Source organism: Betta splendens, chromosome 7 (assembly GCF_900634795.4).
Source record: "Betta splendens chromosome 7, fBetSpl5.4, whole genome shotgun sequence".
In the NCBI taxonomy this organism is placed as follows: domain Eukaryota; kingdom Metazoa; phylum Chordata; class Actinopteri; order Anabantiformes; family Osphronemidae; genus Betta; species Betta splendens.
In genome coordinates this window covers 14,954,386-14,969,573 of record NC_040887.2, presented here as the reverse complement: position 1 = coordinate 14,969,573, position 15,188 = coordinate 14,954,386, and the positions used below count along the sequence as shown (strand labels likewise).

Genomic DNA, 15,188 nt, shown 5'->3' with positions numbered 1-15,188 from the left:
AGCTGGGTTCTGTCTTCATGGTGCTTGAATCATATTAATGGTATTGCTGTTCTGATTGATGACCTTTTGCTTATTTTTTATACAACCATCCTCCATTATTAGCCTTTACATTACTACATGTGTTTGACAAATATATTTCCTGCACAGGCTTTTAGTTTTTCCCATCCAGAGTTCCACCAAAAAGTAATTTAGGCTGACTTCCTTAAATTAATGTATAAATGAATAAATGCAAATTTCAGGCAACAAAAAATGAGAAAGTGACTCGCTCAGTCTGGACAAACAACTTTATTTCTGGTAATGCATCTATACACTGTACATTCAGTCACTGTAGTATATAAGCATAGCTATTTTCAAACATAATCTCATAAAGTCCTTTACTTTACAATATAGTCCGTGTGGTGAGAGAAGGGATGGGTTGGTGGTGGTGGTGATGGGGGGAGGCGTCGTTGGAGGAGCGATGGGGGAGAAAGGAGTGAAAAGATGAGGGTAAACAAGGACGATAGATGGATAAGCCAAGCTTTCTTTCATACTGTATATGTAGCATTAATAAATGGGAACACTTACATTTATGTCTTACATAAAAATATTTCTAGAATTGTAAGGTTTATATAGTATTAGCAGCAGCACAGGGCTAAAAAAGATACATGAGGATGAGGGGGGGAAACAATCTGCAAGGTCGCATAGTCATACTGTAGGTCTGCTATCTGATACTGAACGCACTGTTAAAAATATATGAACCGGTGAAAAAAGTCATTCAATATAAAGACTCTACAGTAAAATAAAAAATTAAGGAAATGGATTAACATGTTTTATGTGGGGAATATTCTCTTACACACTGCATTAACTGTTTCTGCAACATCTGTTAAAACACAAATTCAAAAAAGAAACAAAAACAAGACGGCTATTGTAAGAAAAGATTTCTTTTTGAAAAAGGAAACACCATGTACATATATTTTACAATATCGTAAATGAAAAACTATTTACATTTGTAAATTCTTATTCAAATCTTCACACTGGCTAGTATTTTATTTTATTAATATGGACTGTTATTGCTGCTTTATTTAGCAAAATGATTCTTCTTTAGAAAACAAGACGTCGTTAAACAGCTTTTTTCTTTTTGCGCGGGAGAGCGAAGAGCCAATGTCGTTGTCGCCTCCCTTTTTTTTGTAGAAAACCGTAAGCGTATCGACTCCTTGGAGCGTAAAAACAACTACAAAATGTACCAATTGTAGGCCTGCGAAAGCTGCAGACGCGCCCTCGCTGGGCGGCAACGACAGCGTGGGTTAAGAAACGTCTTTCCTCGCGGCGCCATCTTTGTTTAGCCTCCCCGGCACGTCCGCCTGGGGACCGGCCGACAAACTGGGAATAAACAGTTACGTCTTTATGTACAAGTCAAAGTAACAATTCACTGAAGCGAGTGGCTTTTTAAAATCTATAAAAAAAAAATAAACGTTGAACATGCATATCATTGTTTTCAAATGAAGAAAATAAAAGCACTCATTCAGTACAATACAAATTTTGAGCGTCTACACGTTGTTCAACTCTGCATTGAAAAAGATAAACTGTTCGTAAACTGCTTGCTTTTAGGAACACTGATTTCAAAAAATGACCCGCTGTGCAAGTGGGGGGGCTTTTAATTTGAAAGGAGTCTGGGGAGAGGCCCCCGCCTGACAGCTTCTACTCTGGAAACCTTTCGCCCATGTTCAGGCACTTGAGGTTGTCCAGCATCGCGTCCCATTTTACCGTTGTTGTTTTCATTGTGTGAAAGTGTGAAGCCTTTTCTCAAGAACAATGTGGTTTGCTGTTGTTTTGCCGTTACTTTTTTTTAGCTCTTTCGCTCCTACATTATACAAATTGCTTTATAGTTGCATAACACAATAAAACCCTTAAATGTACAGAGTCAATGCCCAGTAACTGACTATATGTGTGGCAAACGTTCTCAAATTTCATGCATAAAGAAACGATGAGTTCTATTGAAAAACGTGAACATAACAGACAAGCAATCAAATATCTCCACATGTAAAACAACATCAACAACCAAAGGAAAATTAGCATTAACACAATGTACATTCTGATTGCATTGTACCCACTGTTGGAGGCAGATCTGAGTCGTCTGCCTTTGGATTAACACATTTTCATCTTTGAACATGTGACCGTTTGTTAAGGCTCCTTTCCACCTCGCCAACGCCACGTGTGTCGTTAGCGAAGTTCTGCTGCATTCGTGTGGAGTTTTAAACCATGTGATAATTGGGAGGCGTTGCCAACAAGCCGTTCTGCGTCACAGCCTTTTTCTCCTTCCTGTTTATTTACAATACTTTTCCTTAAGAAAACTGAACAACAATATTTATATTCAAGATGCATATACCCAACAAAATGCTTACTGGTAGCAGTATATGGTAGCAGTCGTGTATACGATGATGTTTTTAAAAGTAAGTTTGAAGACAATAGTCGGAGTACAATGCAGTATAACAGTATTTTGTTATGACAAAGTGCGATTCATTATTGTAAAGTGAAAAAAAAGATTTATTATTTACACACCTTAATTTATTTCAAATGAACACTTTGTGGTTTTTGCCAAGAGAGACCCACCCAGTCCACTGTGATTTTAAGAAACGATTTTTCTAATGTCCGTTGGAGTAAAAACGCCCACATTCATCGCTCAGAAGTTTCAAGATGAGAAAACAAGGCCACGCTCGCGTCTCGGGGAATTTATCTTTAGAAGATTCGAAGAAACGTCTGGGTTTTAACCCAAAAAAAAGAAAGAAAAGAAGCCCAACATGAGGAGAATAAAAAGAAAAAGTCACATTGATATTGAGCTCTTTTCTTCCCAGTGGACTGTGATGGCTTCCTGAAAAAAATAAAACCCACAAAACCACATGGAACCGTGAAAGGTTCATCTGCTTGTTTTGTTCGTCTTCTAATTTATTGATAGCTTTTTTTTATTATTTTCAAACTCCAGGAGAACAGAGGGGACAAATACACTGCTCTGTAGTCTCTTAAATAGCTTATAATGTCTTCAGACTCCTCTGCCTCTGAGCCCTGTCCTCCAGCTCGCACCGCCGGGAAACTCACAACAGGATGGTCTCTGAGCGCCTATCACCACAGACGTCCATTAAGAGTCTTGTCTCTTTTCCTGCCAATTTAAAAAAGTATACAGGCACAACCATATTTTGTGCTATACAGCTTTTCTTTCATTCTTCCGATCCAGTTCCTGCTTCTGCAGTTTCAGAAGGTGCGAGACAGTGCTTGATTACAAATGAGCCTTCTTCTAATTGTTCTTCAAAGAAAACTAGTCTTTGCTCATGCCTTCCCTCTGTCTCTGTTGGAGGACGAGTCTTTCTGGCTTTTAGATTGTGATGAACATTGGTGTAATGTGGCCAGTCCAGGTCTCCTGGGTGTAAGCATGTTTGGTGATGGGCAGCAGATGCTGGGGACGATGGTGATGGGCGGGGGACGGTTACCATTGGTCTAGTTGGCAGCTGGCATGTCCTTGTGCGTCTCCTCCTTGTCGCTGTGGGATTTGGGCCAGAGTTGCTGCTGTAGCTCCTTCACCACTCTCTCCAGGTGCTCCCTGGCCTCCCGTTCCTGCAGCAGGTCTGCTCGGAGCTGCTCGCGGTCGGCCTCCGCGTGTTGCAGCTTCATCTGGAGGTCCTCGATCTGGAAAACGCATTGCACAAAACACTGTTTATATAGAAACTGTTTACCCACATGCCTGAGTGCACTATAGCGCCTAGAACCTACACACCTGCTCCAGGAAATGGGAAGCAGGGAGGGCAGGGGGAGTTTGGGAATTGGCGAGCTTTCTGTTCATTCATTTCTGCTATTTTCTATGAAACATTGGTCTAAAAAGCACCCCCTCATCTCAGTAAGGTGATTTTGATTGATAAATTATTAAGCTGCATCTTTACCGATATCTTTACTATTAGCTCCAAAAACTGAACAAACGTTACGCGCGGTGATCACTTCTGTTTATGCCAGTATAAGAGTGGAAATGCGACATGTGTCTGTCCCGAGCCCGAGCTGCTACAGCACAAACATCTCTTAATGACAGCCTTCCAAGGACGACTGCCGTCTCTGCAGGGAGGTACGCAGACGCAGCTGGAGAGCACAACCTCCCTCTTGTTTTGTCTAATCTGCATTTCCCATGGTGCCTGAGGGAAGTCGACGTCTTTTCCTGTTTCCCTTTGGTGCGTGACTTATCAGATGTCTGCGCACTTGGAGCTACACCCATTTATTTTTGACTGGGGAAGAGGAAATTGTGTTGTTGTTTTTTTTTCTTCTTGCCTTCTGCTGTTCTGACCTTGAGCATGTAAGACTGCAAAACGCTGCAATTACTCTGAGGGTGTGGGCATAAGTGTCTAGACTTTCATTGGACAGTTAGCGGCTGCTGTCTGAAGTTTCAGCTCCCGTCTCAGTGTTTTCCAACCCAGTGTGCATGCAGCCACTGACCTGAGCGGAGTATTTTGCGCGGAGGCGTCCGGCCTCGCAGCCCTTGTCGCAGACCCTCAGCTGCCGGGCCTGCTCCAGCTCCCTCTTCAGACGGATCCGCGACTCGTTGGCCTCCTTCATCTTCTTCTCGCTCTCGGCTCGCAGACGTTCGATTTCCTTCCTCAGGTTTCGCTTCGCCTCGGTCGCCTCCCGCAGCTTCTCCTTCTTGGCCACCCGCAGGAATTCGAGTTCCTGGAAGAGAGGGGGACTCGGGATGTTGGTGTCTGTGTGCGATTTAGACGACTGTTGAGTGCAGGCAGTGGATGGGTGTGTCTGTGTGAGCGTTCCTGGCAGTGTCTGCGCTCCTGGGGTAAAGTGTGGGCTGACAGAAGTTAGATCTCCTTCCGTTGAAACACCGAATGAGTGTGTGTTGTGGTAACACACCCATGAGAACCTTTGTTATTGAGAGTTGTTGATTACTACAAAGGAGAGAAGTTCCAGCCCCATCTCACTCAGAGGTTTTATATTAGTGCCAGTTCAGCTCCTTACAGCATGTCGTTGTAAAGTTAGGCTCCTCTTCTTTAGCTCCTACGGTGGGTTCCTCTCAAAGTCTCCTCTAAGCACAGACTAAAAACGAAAGTGCTTTGCTGATTAGGCTTTTCTTCGCTCAGGACGTATTCTATGTTTTTTTTTCTCACCCACGCAAACTCTGTCGTCGGCATTTTCTTGTTCTCCGTCCAAGACCAAGAATAAAGATGGAAGTGTGGCCTCTTCCCTTTGCAGCAACATCCGCTGTCATTGTTACTGCTTGCTAACTCACGCTAAGTCTTCTAATCCACTTTTGCATTTCATTGTGCCCACTTAGAAACATTAAAAAATATTTAGGGAATCTCGAGATTTTTGTCACAGGCTGCTAGTGCCGAGGAATCCAAGCATCTCAGCCAGCAGAGATGCTTATTATTTGGGAATGTTTAATCATCAGGGTTGTAAATCTAAACACTGGCTATCCACCAACAGGTAAAGCATTCGGATCTCTATTTTTCTGCCTTTTTATGTCAGCTAGATTTCTTGTCTACGTGCCAAGCTGCAGTGAACATAACTCGGAAGTGAAATCAGCGAACATGTACCTGCTGGAGGCTGCGCTTGGCCTGCAAGGCCGATCCCAGCTTCTCCTCCTGCTTCACCCTCATCTTCACAATCTCATGAAGAAACTTCTCCTTAGACTCTTTGGAGTCCAGTCCGCTGTCCAGCGCCTGTCTCAGACTCTCCAGCTCGGACTCCAGCCCCAGCTCAGGAGGGGTCATGGGGGTCGCGCTCGGTACGGCGGCGGGAGCGGCGCCCTCGGCCGATGTGACCGTGCAGATGGGCCCTTGGCCGCACGGCGAGCTCAGGTCCTTGGCAGAGCTGGACGAGGTGAACGATGGTGATGACAGGGAAGACAGGGAGGAGGTGACTGTTGGGAGAAAGCAGACCGGAGGGAGGGTCAAGACCAGTGCATTACACTTATTCCAGCTATCTACACATATCTGGCACCGTGTTTCATGCTTACACTCATCTCGGCTCTCCACTTCAATCTCCACCTCTGAATCGTCCTGTGGCGGCGGCTTGCTGGCAGCAGAGGATGGAGGGCAGGAGGCCTCTGGCGCTGGAGGCAGGAGCTCTTCGGTGGCTCGTCTCTTGCGAGGCCTGGAGTTGGCGTTGGCACTTTCACCCGGGGGTTCGCCTCCGCTGGGGTGGGAGGTACTGGGCACAGACGGGGACATGGGGCCCACCTTCCCCAGGGGAAGAGGTGTGAGGGCGACATTCGGGGCCACAGCGTTCTCCAGGCTCTTGTAGTTGTAGAAGCTGCAGGCAAAATTAATTAAAGTATGAGGATATTTACATGCAATAAGCCAAAGGAGTGTTAGACCATTAACAAAAGCTGATTCTGCATGCACGTAAACACAGTCATCACCATATTGTATAGTCAGATTGGAGCAGTCTTTGCCAAACTAGGGTAGAGAAGCACTGAAATAAAGTGCCTGCAGCTCTTTCCTCCCACTTTAAAAGAAACTGGGCCAGATCTACTGTGATACGGCGCAGCCTGCACTGGCAGTGCTGTGCCAAGTGGGTGCCCACATTATGAGTGTGTGTCAAATGTGTGTGAATGGTGGCGTGTGGGAGTCTGTGGTACAGTCAGACTCGACCCCTGTGACACCGGCCCACCCAGACAAGTGAGAGAGCATGCTGGGAGCTCGTCGGATCGAGCCCAGCGAAATGGCAGCCAGCGAGACTTTTTTTTTTCCTCCACAGAACACAACAGAAATCTCATTGTTGATTCATTCGCCCTGAAGTCGGTGGTTTGGATGCGTGGTTTGAAGTGCTGGGCGCTAGGCTCACCTGTCCCTCAGCAGGGCCAAAGGGTGACTGGACGGCTCCTTGTCGCCGGCAGAGATGTGAGGGGACCACGGCCTGAAGGCGGAGGGCCTCTGTCTGGGCTGGATGCAGCCGAGCCCCTGAAATTACACACAAACCAGCTTAGAAGGACGCTAATGTTAGCTTGATGCTTCATATTGTAAAATTAAACAAATCCTATTATTCTTCAGTGTCTAACACATGTCTAACTGTCAGCATGCCTTTGTTTGAGAATATTGCCTGTATCAAATAAAACTCTTTCATTGGATATATTTTTTTGTATTTTGTTGCTGATATTATGATCAGTTTTTTCTCATAAATATTGATTTCACATTCTAATTCGTCCAAATGGCTTCAGGTTCATTGCAAATAAACTAAACACAAACTACACTGACTGTTTTTGTGTGACTGACATGTTGTGTGTCCATAGAGGGGTCAGTGTGGGATCCACTGGTGAACATAGAATAACCCCATGGAAGTTTTTTTTGCTACCATCGATCCTCGCAGGGAACATCCATCATCATATTGCACTTATATTGTGTTACACCTCCTCGCTCCAACTTCGCTCCGTCTCGGTAAGTGAATCGTCATCCGCGCTCGCCTCACAAATCTAAATTTAAGCGCCCCCCTCATGTGAATACGTCCGTATAACGTTACGTCTCACGTGACGCAGCAGCACCAACCTTATTGCAGGAGGACAGCGACTGGAGCCAGTCGTGCTGCTTGTCTTTGTCGGCCAGCGGCGATGGCAGTGGGAAGTCTTCGTGTTTGGACTTTTTGATGGGGACAGGATCGGACGCCTGGAAGAGAAAAAAGAACGGTTTTAGATTTTTTTTTAATTTAGTTTAGTACAAATAGGAAAGTCGAGGGCCGTGCCTACATGAACCCACAATCAGAACCACTCTCCCTTCGCAAGCAGGGAAAGAGGGAAATCGGTCCCAACTCAAACACGCCTGGATGTGCACATACAACCCGGTGGATTCTTTTTCCCACGTAGCACGAACGCACCGCCAGTCGCCCGTTGGCATGTGGCGAGGGCAGACGTGACCAAAATGTCAGTGAACTGAAAATGCACCCAATAGTGCGAGACAGACCAACAACTGTGTGTTTGTTTGTGTTGATAGGGGGAGTGCCAGCGGAGGTGTCTGATAGCTGTGAGCGCCAGAGTGTGTAAATTTAGATGCGGTGTTGACTTTGTGCGTGTGTGTGGCTGGGGAAGTTGTTTCAGGGTTACTTAGTCACACAAAGGACCCAATATAGCTAGGTGTGTTTGCTCATGGGCAGCCAAGAGAGGAGGCAAAGGGTGACTGGGGCAGTGTGTGTCTGTCGGACGCACAGCCTCCCATACAGACGCACAAGCAGAGGCTTGTCTCTCCCCGCTGTGCGGCTATGACCTCAGCCCGTCTGCGCCGAGCCTGTCACTGGCTGACACGGGCTGCAAATACATTCTGATGCCAATCCAAAGCGGCTGATTAACGGTAGGAGATTAACTCGCACCCGGAACCTGGACCGGGTCGCCGGTGTCGGCCGGTATAAGAGCCACTCGATCGCTCTCTGTGGATTCCTGAGGGATGTCCTCAGTAAGCCGGTGTCCTGCCAGCCCCCCTCCCACCCCCCCAGTGGTGCCAACAGGTGGTGGTTTGTGATGGGTTTACATTCCTCCGCTCTCTCTCTCTCTCTCTCTCTCTCTCTCGATGCTGCGCCACATGTCCGCGTAATCGGAGCTGCTCTCGCAGGAAAGTGGTGCAGCGAGACGGGCAAATACCAGCGGCGTGACAGCCGTCCCCGGCCCACCTGGCCTCACCGCCTGCAAGTTCACTCCAGAACCACGGAACTTGCACGGTTTTTGTGTTCTTATCTGACAAAACATCTGTGGAGATGCTTGGTCCATTTGTAGGTTATGTGAAGATAAAATGTGGCCTATATAGCAGAACGGGAGGGTTCAACCCAGACTGGCTGCTCCCTCTCTCTCTCCTCTCTCAGCTCTCATCAGTCCTCCTCTCTCTCTCCTCCCCCATCCTCTTTTCTCTGTCGTTTCTTTCTCTCCTCCTCTCTCTACATCTCTCTCTCTCGTCTCTCTTACTCCCATCTTTTTGCATCCTTCCGTGGCGTGGGCGGTTTTTAGGTCGCAGTCTTGCATTCGTTTCTTCTCGTCTCGTCTCTCTCTCTCTCTCTCTCTCTCGCTCATGCAGCGCTGCCTCTGGACAAAGTCTCCGTGCCACGTGCCAAAGCTCGTCTCGTGGATTTTGGCTTGCCAGCGCCACAGCTCTCCATCAGGCTGAGACTTGACCCTGGTAATCTTGGCCAGAGGACAGCGTCGAGGGGTCAGCGCTTGGCAGCTGGGCTCATCCGTGGTGGGGGATTCAGGGGAGGAAACGCTCCCTGTACGTCTGGGTTGTGTAACCTCCAGCTGTGCCCGATCCTCCGGCTCTCCGGCTGATTTCAGGCCGTAGGAACTGCCGACCTGAGGCCTCCCCAGGTTACATGACCTCTGTAGCGTGGGCTCTTTTACCAGCTCCCCCCACACGTCTGACCTCGCACCCTGCCGCGGGTGAGGACTCCTCCGCCCGCCTGCTAATCTCACGCTCCCACCTCTGCTTGAATTACAGACCGGATCAAACAGTGTCAAACCGGGAAATCTGCCCCTCTAATAAATACCTGCTCAGTGACGCACATACAGTGAGACCCTGAATGGGCGGCGAGCGCGACGCTTTTATTGGACACCTGACCGTGTGCTGATAAGACCCACTTGCGGCAAATAGCGGATCCAGGCTGGACTTCAAAGACACAAAAATGTGTGTGTACATCCATGCGCTCTGTGATCCGGTGTGGATTACGCAGCATAGACAGGATGTCACACTTCTAAGATAAGACTTTATGGTTTGCTGAGGTGTGCGTTACACATGCCGTCTATGCACTCAGCACAGACACCTCGCTGAGAACACGACACCTCGTAACAGCTACAGTGCTCACCGTCATTACTCTGGTATCTGGGGGACAACGCTGACCTTTGCTATTAAAAGTCAGATATCCGTTTTTTTTTAATATGTAGGGATTAAAGCGAGCAGATCGGTCAGCGCCCCGCTTCACACATGGCAACTAGGAATATCCCCTGCATGAGAAACTCAGAGCCGTGAGTCAAGGGGCAGGATATGTGGAAATACTGAGAGTGGCAGGGTCATCTCAGCTGCCGTAGGGGGCCCCATGCAGGGGCTCATGTGTGAGCACGTGTCTGGGCAAGTGTGTGTTAGCAGTGTGTGTGTGTGTGTGCGTGTGTGTGTGTGTGTGTGCGCGTGGTAGAAACAGGATGGGTGGGGCGATAACAGACTTCACGGTTGAACACTGTCTGTGTCTTTTGAAACCCTCGGTTTTAGCTGACTTCCTCTGTCTGCAAGACACTGGTGTTTGTCATAGTGAGACTAAAACACTATGAATAGTTCGTGAACAAGAAAGGCTAAAGGGTTGCTCCACCAAACCGCCGCTCTGCATCCGTCATCCTGGAGTGGAATTGGTTTATTTGCATCATGTGCTCTCAACGCCAGCAAAGCCGAAGGCCCGACGCCGCCCGTCTGCGGAGGAGAGCGCACACGCATGTTGAGGGAACCTTACATAACTCGTACAGTAGAAAGACGACGGGGGAAGCGAAAGTTGGGATGAGAACTTTCACTGTGTTGACCTTTGGGACAGTTTAACAAACTTGTTTAATCATCAAGTTTGGGGCGTTTCACAACGCTCTGAGACCCCCGGTGGCTCCAGCATGGGAGAAGGCGCTGCCCGCTGGAATGCGTGAAATGCTCACAATCAGCTGTGCTTTGTGGAGAAAACACTGGCTCCTTTATTCATTTGCACCTTTTTTTTTACTAATCGGTGGGGCTGGCTGCTAGTTGCTGGCTAGTAAAGCCAGGATGCAAAGGTCACGGTGGGCTACAAGCGAGTCAGCGAGGCGAGAGGTCAGAGAGGTTTTCTACCGCAGATCAAACTCCAGCCCCGAAGCTGCTGGGGAGAAAACGACAGACTGCAGATATTAGAGCATTATCTTCATAAAGATAAGGGGGGGGGGGCAATTTGCCTTAAAGCGCCACTAAATGTCAACATGTCAACAGGGGAATCTGTTACAGTCAAAACTAAATGTGGAGGAAAGGTTATATTTGCTAGACCGAGCTGGACGGGCGCCAGCGTGGGCCTGGGAGGCAGCCCATGGTTTACAGAGAAACAGGCTGGGGTGAAACTCGCCTCAGGAGAAACGCTGATGCGAGGATGACGCAAATACCTCGCGGTGTTGAAAACGAGCGGAGAAACGGAGGGGGACCGACAAATCAGACGGCTTTGAAAAGCGCCGCGCTCTAATCTGCCTTTTGACACAATCTGTCATTTCCATCTCCCTGCCACCACCTTCATGTGTTTTTTTTTGTTTTTTTGGTGGGCCACTCCCTCCTCCTCCTCCTCCTCCTCCTCCTCTCGCGGTCTGCGCCGAACCCGCCGCCCTGGCTCTGCTCGTCTATCTGTCTGAGTGCACTTCCTGTGTCAAAGATTACAGGATGTCCTCTACAAACATGCAAGATTCCAGTCGCACAGAGCGACAGCGAGCTGAATGCACGAGCCAGTGAACACCGAGGGTTCGGGTCCAGAGCAAACGTCCAAAATGGACGCCTGAATTACTTCAGCTTCCCCAGAAAAGTCAGCACTAAGCACTTTAAGTGGCTTAAGCGCTTCCCCTGTGTCAGCGTCAGTCCTGCATCGCTGCACCACGCTCGCACCTCGTCGGGGTTCGATGCACAGGTGGCTTCAACCGAACAGCGTCCCTCCCGACGGGGCCCAGATGAAAGGGCACAACCTGTTCTCTCTGCTCTGTCTTCACACGGCGGCTGAGCGGAGCCGCGCCCTGCCTCTGACCCGGCGCCGGCCTCCCTACAGCGGTGGGAAAGGGAGGGGCCCCTTCCTCCAGACCGAGCGAGAGCCGCGCTCACCTCGAGCTGCATCGGCCGGAGAGAAAACCGCACGTGCTGAGAAACAAACAGGTGTCAGACAACATGTTGTGCTGGTGTTTGTGGGAGAGGGGGAACGCGAGGCCGAGCGAGGGCGCCGGGGTCGCAGCCTGCGTTCGTCCACCGCCGGCCTTCCAGCAAACAGCCCACCTGCACGCTGCACCTGGTTTCCGAGTGCGCCGCTCGGCCGTGGGCAGCGCCGTCTGGGAAAGACTGCTCTTTAACCACCTGCTTATGCTAATTCCCCGCTCAGAGTGACACTCCACTCCTCTCCTTGCGCTTCGGTTCAACATCGAGGAAAGAGGAGCGCGCCGGATAAAAATACAGCGGCCGCTCGCCGGAGCGAGATTCCTCGACTGTGTGTTTGTGGGTTACACACACGCGTCGAGCTCCAATTTTGGCAACTAGTTCATCCCACCATCATCTCCTTGGCTGAGGAGTCGCCGAGAACAATGAGGCCTCTGTCTGCGATGAAGTAAATAGTCAGAACTCTCTGTATACAGCGCGGCGTCTGCAGCAGGCCTCTGCACAGGATCAAATTAACGCCATTATTCAGGCGTCTCACCGCTCCGACTTGGAGATGAACTGGTTTGCTGACTGCACTTGTAATGACCTCATGTAATATTCACTTTGATATAGAAGGAAGCAGTTCTCCCAGGCTCAGCACATAAGTTGCTGTATTTATTCTCTGCGTGTAGTGGGTTATTAAATGCGAGCGTGGACTTGTTGGACGTGTTGGGAGCAGCCAGAGACACCTGCCAGGCACCAACCCAACACCGTGCATGTGTGCGCGCGTGTGTTTGCACAGACAAATGGCAGATGTTCAGACTATCAGGTAGCTGTGGATAGAGCGGAGGCCCCGGCAGTACCTGCCCGTACCACGTCTCCTCACATAACCCATCACTCATCTCGTTCTGGGGGGGAAGCTTCGCCTGCATTCCCCTGCTGCTTGAAAGAAAGCAGCAACAACGGCCAAACGCGCCCCGGATCGCTTCAGGTCAGGCTGCAGCTTCATGTACTGATGTACTGTAGCATTGGCTCCAAAAATGACTTAATGCCCATCGATATTAAAGACAGATAAGACGCTACTTCGGTCTGCTCGTCTCCAAAGGTTGACGGTGGGAGAAATACTACACAGATGGTGCACAGCCAGAATGAAATGAATTGTTTTCCAGAGCACGCCACCGAAACACAAGATTTATCGAATTTTCACAGCTTCATTTAAAATGTGCAAATCAAAACTTGCACGGCGACAGCGACGTGCACTGAAGAAACGCGCCTGTGAGTAGGAGTAATGAGAGGGAGGGCAGCGAATGGCTCCTCTGGTACCGCAGGCCTTCCCACAGCCGCCCGGAGGCCCTGCAGAATGGCTCCCGATTCACACAACACACACGCACAGAAACAGAGAAGGAAAGGGAAGCGATTGGGAGCTTTGGGAAGGGAGCAGGGGTCTCCATTTCCTCTCGCCAAATTTGCTTTGGCAACTCTTTCCGTGGGAATGGTGGGAGACCAGCGCTCCTCGGCCGGAGAGAGCCAGGGATCGGCCCACCGAGGAGACGGAGGGCTCCAAAGCCCAAGATGGAGACGGGGGCGGGGGGTAAGTAAATACAGCTGGACGTCTCTATAGCTTTTGCCTTTTCATCCCTTTGTGGGTTTTGTTGTTTTTAGTTGGATCAAACACTAACAGTGGGACGCCGGGACGATGGGCTGGAGGTATGGAATTAGCCATCAAAGACCAATATCTGATGCGTTTTCTATATGAATCCTTTACACTGTAAAGGATGAAGACAAATACAACGCTGATTTAATTAGAGGCTGTATCAACTTCTTATGAAGCGTGTTTACGTTTGCAGCTGCGTTTTAAGACTCGGCCCAGAAAAGAATTTAATGTCCACATAATGATCACCAACAGCAAATGTTTTCAGGCCTTCTAAAAGCAGGATAATTCAATTTGCTGCTTTTTTTAAAGTTCTTTTAGTCGCTGTTTATGGACTAATGGACATTTGTATCGATCTGGACGTGCAAATGTGTTTGTGTACATGTGTTGTGTCTCCAATTTACCATAAAAATTTTCAAATGTTTACTGGTCCAAACATTAGAAAACAGACATTTACAAGAACTGGAACCGATGACAGCTGTTAATTTGTGTTGACTGACGGAGACGGAACTACAAGTTCATGCCGTGCGCCGCGGCAGAGCAGAGGGAACATTCCTCCGTTCACCGCTCTCGTAAATGCATGCCGCTGCTTTCTGGACGGAGGGAGGTGGTGAGGAGGCGCAAGTGGGAGGAATCTGCTGATGGCTCTTTTACTCGAATCAGTGCAAAAACTGGCCCCGTTTAAAAGCAGGCCAGATGTGAATTATGGGTAACGGGGAGGAGGAGGAGGGGTGTGTGTGTGTGTGTGTGTGTCTCTCTCTCTCTTTCTCTCTCTTTCTCTCTCTCTCAGATAGGGGAATACAGAGCAAAGGCCATTCCTCTGCTTTGTGAGAGGGTTAAGACACAAATACATAGGTAGAGTCTGACTTCCAAGTATGACCTACGGTGCAGTGGACCCCAGCAGCCAGTCGTTCAGGTAACGCCGTCCCCACTACGCTGCAGCACATGCCTTCACGTGTGAAGGGCCGAGCCAACGGGCGCAAACACACGCACACGTTTGCGCTGTGGTTCAAAGGCGCGCCAACTCACACACAGACACACGAATGCAAACACAGCCGAAAAAGCAAATCCACCCAAGCCCCACACATCAAAGGCGCTGGCGGTGAATGGAGCTGAGGAGACGGCCGATAAAGCACACCGCCGCACCTGAAACAACCCCGGGACCGATTTCACCCAGAACAAAACACCAGGCGCCGTCGTGCCCTTCTTGCTTTGACCACACGGCTTCTTCCTCGGCACAAGTCTCTGGTTACGAGTTGATGTCAGTGCACCCTGCTCAGCGACTTCCTAAAACACGGTCAAAGAACCCCCCTCGCTGTAGGTGCATTGCGTGTCCTTGCACTGGCACTCTGTGGTGCGCGTCTCCTCGTCAGGGAGGAGGATGTGGGGGAGTCGGTGAGGGCGGGGGCTCGCAGCCAAATCCCCTCTCATCTTACAGGCATCACTAAAGCCCCGTCCCTGGAGCCCTGCCCGACCAGGCACCAGGATAGACCACCAATTACAGCCTTAACCTCTGCGGTGCCCTCTGTGTTTCCATCTCGCTGTCACCTACAGCTGGAGGGGGGGTTGATAAAGGACGCTGCCCCGTGGGAGACCGCGAAAGCTGCTACCGTTACAGGCACTGTCTACTGACCCGGAGGAGACCACGGCGTGTCCCTTACAGAGATCCATCTGTGGTTCACCACCACCACTAGGAATAAATAAATATTAGGACATGTCAGTAC

General features: G+C 49.3%; 1 protein-coding gene across 1 annotated transcript in view; it reads right to left on the bottom strand.

The window, feature by feature from the left end:
* Positions 1-270: 270 nt before the first annotated feature.
* The window catches only part of skia (v-ski avian sarcoma viral oncogene homolog a), a 54,459-nt gene continuing 39,541 nt past the window's right edge, over positions 271-15,188 (bottom strand). The window contains exons 2-7 of the mRNA XM_029156078.3: positions 7,506-7,622; positions 6,808-6,923; positions 5,978-6,273; positions 5,556-5,881; positions 4,450-4,680; positions 271-3,657 (exon numbers count right to left, since the gene is read on the bottom strand). Coding sequence (XP_029011911.1) covers positions 3,469-3,657; positions 4,450-4,680; positions 5,556-5,881; positions 5,978-6,273; positions 6,808-6,923; positions 7,506-7,622 — 1,275 coding nt within the window. The 3' untranslated portion in view covers positions 271-3,468. The remainder of the gene's footprint in view (positions 3,658-4,449; positions 4,681-5,555; positions 5,882-5,977; positions 6,274-6,807; positions 6,924-7,505; positions 7,623-15,188) is intronic.